At 32.1% G+C, this 10426-nt stretch overlaps 1 protein-coding gene across 4 annotated transcripts in view; it reads left to right on the top strand.

Annotated features, from left to right (window-relative positions):
• LOC111792861 overlaps positions 1-3716 on the top strand; it is a 33816-nt gene extending 30100 nt beyond the window's left edge. For all 4 annotated transcript variants that reach the window (XM_023674469.1, XM_023674478.1, XM_023674486.1 and 1 more), the window contains 3 exons: positions 1901-1981; positions 2613-2738; positions 3332-3716. In XM_023674469.1, the coding sequence (XP_023530237.1) occupies positions 1901-1981; positions 2613-2738; positions 3332-3379 (255 nt within the window). In that variant the 3' untranslated portion in view covers positions 3380-3716. The remainder of the gene's footprint in view (positions 1-1900; positions 1982-2612; positions 2739-3331) is intronic.
• Positions 3717-10426: the final 6710 nt, after the last annotated feature.

The raw sequence follows: 10426 nt of genomic DNA, 5'->3' as shown, positions 1-10426 counted from the left end.
CATTAAAGACTTTGCATAGATAAAGTCTTGGAACGTTATAATATACCTCTAAATAGATATACACATATTATATATATATTCTATTTATATTAAGATTTCATTTTCTATTTTTTATTTCGATTGACTTCTCTCTTGTCTTTTGATATTCTTTCTTTACTCTGCTTTTTCTCTCAATTTTTGTTCAAGACATATTCTTGACCAATTTTTAATCGATACTTACTTAATCATATTGTTGGTCAATTCGGATCCATTCTTACTCCCAACTCTTCCCTTTTATTTTTCTCTTCCTCTGTGTTTTTTTCTTTTGATTTTATATTCTGGCCTTCTTTGTATTTTCTTCTTCCCTGTTTTTTTTTTTTACTCTGTATGCCTTCTCTCTATTTTTATTTTTTATTTTTTTTTTACTTTGTGGCCTTCTTTGTATTTTCTTCTTCCCTGCCTTTTTTTACTCTCTATGCCTTCTCTCTATTTTTTTTTTTTACTCCTTTCCGGCTCTCTTTATTTTCTCTTTTTCTTCTTTCCTGCTTCATGCTCTTTAGTTTTTTTTTTTCTTTTCCGTGCATTTCTACTTTTCTCTCTTTACTTTTGATTTTGTTTACTGTTTTCGGCCTTCTATATATATATATATATAGATATATATATTTTCTCTCTTCTTTTGATTTTGTTAGCACTACTTTGCCTCTACCGTCATCTCATATTTTTTTTTGTATTCTAATTAATTCTTCTTTCCAAATCTTTCATTTATCTTATATGTATTTTATTTTTTTTTCTTCCCTTTAATTTTGTTAAAATCTAAAATTCACAATAAATTTTCATTTCAAATCTTTCCTTTCTTATTTACCTATTAATTTTTTTTTGTTCAGATTCTTCTCTTTTACTCTCTATTTTCAATTTATTTTTCTATCTGTTATGTTGACAAATATTTGCCTCTGTTCTAGTTATTTTCTATGACCTACCATCATAACCAAAAATCTAAATATCTGGCAACAGAACAAGGGATCTAATTCTGAATAATTAGACAAAGGAAAAGAAAATATGTTCTGGTTATTTTTTTCTATGACCTAACATCATAACCAAAAATCTAAATAAATGGGCAGGTAACAAGAGATCTTATTCAGATTAATTAGATAAAGGAAAAGGAAATCTGATTGGGATAAATGAAAAAGAGATCTGAAATATGACTTACCGTAATAACAAAGCAAGATCTCTCTCCAATAATTAAATCTCCAGCTCTCCTTGCAAATCTGGTTGTTGGTATTCTTCTTTCATGGTAGGAGTATTTTTTTTTCATTGTAGGAACCTCATATGCATCCAGTATTTTTTTTTTTTCATTGTAGGAACCTCAGATGCATCCACTATTCTGATTTGGGTTTTTTTTTACGGATGAGTTGGTTGAGGAGAGATAGTTGGGAGAGAGAGGGGGTTAGTGGGGAGTAGTTTAGGGAAAATTATTATTTTAATTATTTAATTATTTAGTTTTTTTTTTTTTTTTGGTTGTTACATTTCTTGTTGATTATTATTTTTATTTCAATCCTTTTTTTGTGAACTTGGCCTCAATATAGAAAGGGAAGCAATGCTAAAATTTTCAATCCAACATATCTGTTCAGTGAAAAAAAAAATAAACGAAGTCAGACTAGGAATTATAATCTTCAATATTTGGGAGCAAGAAGTACTATACTTGTTCCTTATATGAAATATTGGTGTGGTTACATGAACATATCAAGTTGCGATTTCTAAACAAGCATTAGATTCTCGTTGAATTGAGATCCACTTACTTCTGTTATTAACAATGGAAGTGGATTCCTGTTATAATGCATGTAAGAACGCCAAAATAACTGTAGAAGAAACGCTTTTGAATTCAATTGAAAATTGGTAACAGCAATTGCCACGTTCAATCCAGGAAAACATGGAGCTTCACGCAGATGGTTATCTAGGTGATGTCATTGGGGAGTCTACACCAGATGTTTTAGTGAATGAATTTGTAAGTTTCTTGCCCTTTGACCATAATCTTGAACTTTGGAACATTTTCAATTTATACCCCTGAAATTTGGAGTTATATCTATTTCAATCCCAAACTAATAATTGTAACATTTAAATCCTAAACTTTCTTAAGTGAATCAAATATGACCATTTGATAGTGATTTACAGTGAAATCGCCTATATTAAATTATTCTCTACTATGATAGCAAGAAAAATTATCACGTAATTCTTTCTAAAGAATTTGAGAGAAGTAGAGAAAGACGAGTAGATGAAAAACCACTAAAGAAAATTGGTACTGTCTAGTTGATTTTTGCATTTTTCTCTAATTTACATTCGTCTTCCTTGTATTTAAATAAGTTTTATACACGTGTGAAAGTTATGCATTAAAAGTTTGAAATTTTAATGGAGAGTCTAAATCGATTCACAGATGAAAGAATATGTTATATCGATACAGTATTTATTAGTTTGAGGTTTTAATCGATACAATGTTTAAAACTTAGGGGTATAAATTGATTTTTCTCCCAAAAAAAAAAAAAAAAACTCATAATCTTGAAATTGACTGGCCTACCCATGAACTGACCTAATGTTTCTACTACCAATAGTTTTTGTTTATCAGTTTAACCATTCTGCAGTTGAGGGGTGAAAAGGAACTTGTTGAGAAAGTTTTGAACACAGAAATTAATATATTCCGCTCAATTAGAGATGGAAGTGCGCTAATGCAACACATGGAGGATTTCTACTACATTACATTGCTGGAGGTAAATCTCTCCCTTTCTCTTTCATTTGAACTTGGTAAGAGTTAAGAAAGCTAGTTCGTCTTTGTTTTTTCTTTAAAATAAGAGACTTTTCGTAGATATGGTGAACCGATAGAGATTAAAGTAAAAAGAAAGTGGGCAGAATCATAGCATAATTAGAGCTTGATTGCTTGATTGTACACAAGGAATTGAGGATGCTCAACTAAAGCTTGGTTGCTTGATTGTATACAAGGGATGGAAAATACCTCAGTTTATAGTGAGTTTATAGTGTTTGAAGAAGATTCTAGAGATGCCATAACTACCTAAGAAAATACATAATATGGACCCTAACATATTCCAAAAAGTCTCATTGAATAAATCAAAAGATTTCTTGAAAATTACAATTTACTTTCAATAGAGACCAATAGTAGAAAATGCTCCTCAACCTTTGAGAAGCAAACAATCAACCGTCCTAAAGTTGAGAGACTAAATTAAAACGTTGAAAAATATAGAGAGAGATTATGAAAGTTGAACCAAAATAAAATAAGTAGAATAAGCCTTCAAGAAAAAGTACATCCTATTTGTTATTTGCCATTGAGCTGTGTTTTTGTGATCAGAATGTGAGGTCAAATTACCAAAATGATGGCCCGGACCTAGAGGCTTGACCTGTGAATTGGCTATAAGAAGGCATTTGAGGCCACCATGCATCTTCGTATCCACAGTGGAATCTTTTTAGGCATTATTCCAACAACTCAACCCATGTAATATAGTAGTATGGGTACAATTATTACAGTCAAACTAGTTCACATTTCTATATAGCTTCTATTGTTTTGGACATGTTGTATATCTAACGTTGTTATTTTTTAAGATTTGACTGTACATACACAGGTTTCTTGGTCATAGATGTTACCCAAGAATCATATTGAAACTGTATAGAGGTTGCTTGATCAATTTGTAAATTGATATCACTTCCTTAAATGCGTATGGGAGGGTTTCTGAGTAGCTCATTTTAGGGAATCTACTTTTAGTATGGACTTCGACACTATTTTGAATGAGGAGTTCTGTTTGATCGAATGCACTTCTAAACAGTTCAAGAATAAAAACTATGGTAAAATTTCGAGAGTGGAAAGAGGCATCATTGTTGTTCGAGATGGTATTTTTGCATCATGGATGCGAGTTTTTCAGAAATAAGTGCATATTAGCGAACACCAAATGATCCTCGAACCGAAAATGCACAACACAAATTTTACTATCTTCATTTGTCCATTAACATTGAAAAAACGTGCAAGTTTTCTTTCCACCAATTCATATGATATTGTCTGTTAAATTATTTCTTCGCCTTTTGCTTTCTATTTTTCTATTATTTTTATTATTTGGGTGATTATTATTTGTTGTCAATGAGTAGTTTTCTCGTTAAATAGCTTGGTTTGCTTTTTCTTTTGTATTTTAAATCATATTTATTTAGGATAAATGGTAGCTTTCGTTTCTGGCATTGGACTGAGGCCGTTCAATACTCCTAAACTCTACCCTTTGTTTCAAAATGACTCGAGTTTGTGTAAGATTCAAAAGTTCATTAAAGCAATCTGGGAAAAAATATCTATACGTAGGACTTTGTTTTTGGTATTGAGAGAAATAGGACTAAAACTTCTAGAGGTGAAATTTATTTTCTTGTCTTTATAAAAAGTTCTAAGAAAATGGTTAATATAATATGTGTTGAACCTGACTTGTGGTTTTAATGTCGAAAACGGTAGGATGTAGGTATAGTTAAGTAGTGTTCTAATTGAACTGTGCAAGACTCTTCAAAAGAGTGAGATGTGAGGTACACATAGACAGCCATCCCTGACCAATTTGGACTAGTTGAGCAATCTTGATATGGGCCATCAAGACATTGAAATGTTATTAAAATTATCAAAAGTGCTACATTGAAGGAGAATTGAACTTCAAATTTTGGATGGATCATAACTTAGAGTTTGAACTTCATTGTTATAAATTTTGGATAGATCATAATTTAGAGTTATGATGTTGCATTCATGCATTTTAGGATATTTTATTTACTCTAGTTTATATTTATATAGTAGTTAATTATGGTCAAAAGTATGGATGTTACCACTCTTGAATTGCCTAATGAAAGGTTAAGAGTTTCATTTGAAGACTATATAGAATCATGTATGTTGTATTTGTAAAGGAGACTTGAAAAATGTAGTAGAAAGAGAACTTTTGCTTTATTTAGTTAAGGGTTAAGTTTCTTTGTCATTCTATATAGTTTGATTGCATGTTTAGAATCACTCAAGCTTGATACGATTAACCTTGCTAGTGGAGTAATTCGAATCTCATTCAAGTGTTCTTGCCTTGAGATATTTGATCAACAAGGTTATTCGAATTTTACTTCCCCTTGGAGTGATTCTATATCATGAATCTCATTCAAGTATTCTTGCCTTGAAATATTTGATCAACAAAGTAATTCAAATTTTACTTCCCCTTGGAGTGATTCTATATCATTAGGGCTAAGCGTTCTTACATTTTTCCTTTAGCCAATGGCTAAGTTTCTTTGTACTTCTACGTAGTTTAGCTTGCATGTTTATAATCATTTAAGCTAGATATGATCAATCTTGTTTTGTGGAGTGATTTGAATTTCAAACAAGTGTTCTTGCATGGAGATATTCGATGAACAAGGGAATCCGGTGTGATTCTTTATAATTAGGACAAAATTTCTTTGCAATTATACTTAGTTTAGGTTGCATATTTAAAATCATTCAAACTTGATATGATCAATGTTGTTTGTGGAGTCATTCGAATCTCAAACAAGTATTTTCGCCTTGAGATATTTGATCAACAAGGTAATATGAATTTTAATTCCCTTACCGTGATTCTTTATCATTTGGTATTAGAGCTTTCTCTTGAGTTGATTCCTTATCTAATTTGTAGCACATAGGTATATATATTTTCGACTGGGGTTGAAACGACTTTGGTTGCAAGTTTAGATGACTTTATTTGTAAAATTGAATTTTTGTAAACTTGATTCGATATTTAGAATATTATTCATTTTATTACATGTGCACTTGCAATAGATTGCAAGGTCACATCAAGTTTTTAACGACTTTGTAAAAGAGCATTATTTGTAACAAATTTTCAATTTTTGAATAAGGTTGTGATCTGATTGCAACCGTCTGAGTTGGTGCATGAGCTAAAGGTCTTGCTCTTTTGATCTTAATTCTAAGGTAGAGAAGATTTTCCACGGGCATTATAAGGAGAGGAGGAGGAAAAGAAGAGAATAACCAAGAGTTGAGATCACTCTAATACCCTATTCAAGTAATTTTAAGGAACTCAAGCAAGGATAAGGGGTTTATGTAATTCCAAAACCGTAGCAAAAGAATTATAAGGATTTAAAAAATGATTTGAAAGGAAAAGGCAAGACTAATGGGAAAATAGTTATTTTTTTCTGATTTTTAAGGACTTTCTGGATTTTTAATTTCTTATAGAGGAGTTTAAGGTGCTCAAGAAGAAAAAAATGACCCAGTTCGAGTTATTCGATCCAATTTGTGCGCGACCCGACCCAATTGGTACAAACTAAAATTGAGGGTTTTTCTTTCCTTTTTTCCATACAAATTTGATCAATTCTACCCAAATCTAGTCACATTTCTCCCCAAATCCCTTGATCCCTTATTTTATAGGACACTTTTGAGGAGTTTAGTCAATTTGAACCATTTTTGAAGACCGAAAACATTAGAAGAAGAAAAAAAAAAAGGAAAATTGTCCCACATTCCTTACGTTGAGAATGAAGAGTGGCCTCCATTATAAAAGAGAGGTCCCTTACTTCATTTCATTATCCCATTTGAACGGTTTGAAGCTATTCGGAGACTACATTTTTTAATGGCTCTAGGGCAGCATTTTGGCTAATCCAGCTTGGATATGATACACTTGAACCTTTTTCTACTAGTTTCAACTCTTCGTAAGCATTTAAGGTTAGTATGACTACCTTTTAGCTAGTTTAAATTTTTGGAGTCTAGTTTAAATTGTTTTATGCAAATTAGGTTTAGTTAGTTTAGATTAAGTGAGTCAATCCCCATAGTAGAAGGCTAATTGTGGAACTTCTTATAATTAAATTTCAGAGAGTAGCGTTACCCTAGAATCAAGGGGTCATAGTAGTTTCAGTCTGGGTCAACTAAGTAAGTGGTCGTACCATCGGCTCGGTCAGAAGACTTGTTTTGTGTATGATAACACGTGTCTAATGGCCCTTGTATGTGACATGTTTGTTCATATGATATTATGATGTGCTACGATGATGATATAATGTTATGATGATGTGGTGTATTATGATGTTATGATATGTTAGGATGATGATGCATTATGATATGATGACATGAGATGTATGATAATGATATGACATAGTATGATGATATCTCATGTTACGATGATGTGCATGGATTACATGTATTATGATGATGAATTTTTTGATACATAACCCCTAAGTGATGTTATAAATGATTAACCTATGAAAGCTTATGCATGCATGTTACCTAGAGTAAAATGTGAAGGATGTGTGGGGTTGTGTCACATGAATGATTTAAGATGAAAAGTATAGGGACTTTATGTATATTGTGTGTTCATTTACATCGGGATACTTCCTCTTTTATGATGAGTACGTATGTGTACACTATGATGATGATGATCTGTTGCATGATACTCGAGGGTTTGTTGTACCTCTAGACATTCAGCTACAGTCAACTAGCCTAACCATGCAGGTCCAGGAGGTGTGCAAGCCCGCATGGTGGGCTCAGGTTTGCATGTGTGGGTCGTGGGTAAGGAAGTACCACATCCAATTTGTCCATACTAGAGACCACCTCTATGATGGTTTTAAATGATAGGTCCCTCTAATCATGATTGCATGTTTGCATTTACTGACCCCAATAGTGGTGTCACTTATAGAGTATTCCTTAAAATACTCAAGTCACGTACTATTCCTATATTTCTGGTAAAGACAAGGCATCTATGTACGGGCGGCATCACAATTAAAGACCATTAAACTTGTCAGGGTAGTTGCATTTAATTTCATAGATCTTAGGTTAGTACAGGGCATTGCTATCTTTATATCTACTGATGTTTACTTTAATATTTCACTTATTCTATTTTAACATCTTATTGTAAACATGTAAGTCTATGACAATATTTTATGAAATTGTTTTAAATGAATATTTTCGCATAAGAAGTTACATCATGCATATGCTAGCGACTTTAGGTTAGTAAAAAATTAGGGTCATTACACGAAATAAGCTCGGGAAGTCTACATTCAAGTAAGTAACCGTATGGAGCAAGTTCCTAAGAAATACTTGTAGGAGTCGTTTTAGATTGACTTATTAGTATGTTTTGGAGCTTTGTTATTTTAGTTTCATGAGAATTTAAACTTAGATTATGTGACCGTTACCATTTAATTATATTGCTATCATATAGCTTTTGAATGCATGTTCTTGTGATATTTGATAGACATTGAACTTATATGTTTCCTAGTATGTTGAAGTTGGTTTATTATCATGAGCAAGTTGGTTTATTATCATGAGCATGTTGTATGTCTTTACTCATTATTATGTATTGATTTAGGGCTTGGATAGCCGTTATTGTCAAGTTATGAATGGGATGAATTACTATGTGCTATAGAGTGCTAATCACGGTTTTCATAAGCAATGAGTTACTATTGCATATATTTTGGTCCTATTACATAGTCATGAATTCTATAATTTCCATGAGTTGACCAGGTACCTAGTAGGGACGGATAGGATGCAACCCCTATCTGTAAACTGATTGATAGAGGTTAGGGTATACTTGATACACATGGCCTAATTGTCGCCCATAGAGGATATTAGTAGCCCTAGAGAGTATACTACTACATGATTATATTCGTGGTGCCTAGTGAGGAGAGTCATGGTCTTTTTACTAATCCAACCCAAGTGGCATAGTGTCAGGTAGTTTACTGTTTCTGCCTGGAAAGGCAAAATAACAAATAGTTATTGTTCACAAGAGAGGTAGTTTTACTTTTCTAACCCGAAGAGGTACATGAACAGGTAGTTTACTGGCCCAGCTTTAAAGGGTATAGTGGCAAGTACTTTTAATGTTCTAATCCAATGAGGAGAAATGGGCAAGTAATTATTGTTCCAGCATGGAGTGGGCGTTGTGACAGGTGGTTTACTGATCTTAGGAACAGGTAGATGTTGTCCTTCACCCTTAGAGAGAATCAACTAATTTGAGCTCAATATGTAGATAGGTATGGAGTCTGGCCACTGTTCGAGCGAGAGGGGCTCCTCCATATCGAAGAGCATTACCTTAGGATCTTCTCTTGGAGCCATAGTCTATCATTAAAGGTAGTTTCGAGCACATAGCCTAAGACTTCGTGTATAGGATTAGTCCGACATGAGCCTACAAATAGGTTGCTTACCGAGTATTTTTATACTCATTCCATGTTATTCTATTTCTTTTTCAGGTGGAATTTAGACTATTCTCAGAGGCAAGAACGTGCAGAGCCATGCGGCTGCAGAAGGGGCCCTTAGATCGAATCCTCTCCATCCATGTCGCTTTTAATATTATTTTGAAAGTTTACTTTGAAAAACTCATCTTATCTTGTATACTATTTTTCATCGACTCTACGGACACCGTTGTAGTTTTTAATTATTTTGATTTTAAATGCATGTTTAGAAATTTTATATCCACTTGTGTTTCCCAGTTTATAAAAGGAAAAATTGTATCACACGTTTACCCTTGAATCCACGTGGCGATTCATGATTTAAACTGTCAAAGAGCAGTTTTTATAGAAGAGATCAAGATCGAGAGTAATCAAAGAAATGGTTATCGAGTCTATTTTTTTATGGGTTCGGGGAAAACTCCAAATTCGTCAACCAAGGTCCATTAGGAAGGGAATAAACTCTTCATCTACGTAGCGGACGCATTGGAAATAGTTTTGATTACGTGAGTAAGAACTCCACTTTTGTAAAAACACTAGACAAGACTCCTTAAAATATTTCAACCTGCTTCATATTCCATAAAATCTCTTTGTTATGACTCGAACACAAGGTTAAATCTTGTGGACACAAACACAAGACTAAGACTTGTGGGAGATTTTTTAACGAGCCTCAAGAAGGAGAGTTTAGGAGAGTACTTTGGATGTACTATTTACATGGACTTAGAAGAATCTTTCTCAACTAATATATTTGAGTATCTTATATCAATCATTTTAATATATATTTAACTAATTTAATCTCATTTGAATTTTAAATATATATATTTTTAATGTATATACATGGATTGATTTAATATTTAATTGCATTAAATACAATAAATATATTTTTCTTTTTTCATATATCTAATATATTAAATATTAATTTTAACTCTTCAAATTATTATTTTTTTCTTCATTTATATTTAACTTATCTAATATATTAAATATTAATTTTCTTTCACGTTACATCTATTTTTTTTTTTTTCTTTATATTAATATATTTAACATATTAAATATTAAATTGGAACTTTTTAGGTTACCGTGAGTTAGCAAAAGACTTTATGGACCTAAAGATTATAAGCTCTAATGATACAAAATTAATTAATTAAACTCTTTAATTAATCAGTGACATTATAAGCTCTAATGATACAAAATTAATTAATTAAACTCTCTAATTAATCAGGTCACTTCACTCTAGATCTAGAGTTGCATTCTTATGTACTATGAC

Source organism: Cucurbita pepo, chromosome LG01 (assembly GCF_002806865.2).
Source record: "Cucurbita pepo subsp. pepo cultivar mu-cu-16 chromosome LG01, ASM280686v2, whole genome shotgun sequence".
Classification (NCBI taxonomy): Eukaryota; Viridiplantae; Streptophyta; class Magnoliopsida; order Cucurbitales; family Cucurbitaceae; genus Cucurbita; species Cucurbita pepo.
The sequence above is the reverse complement of the archived record's forward strand: the minus strand, read 5'-3'. Positions and strand labels throughout refer to the sequence as shown.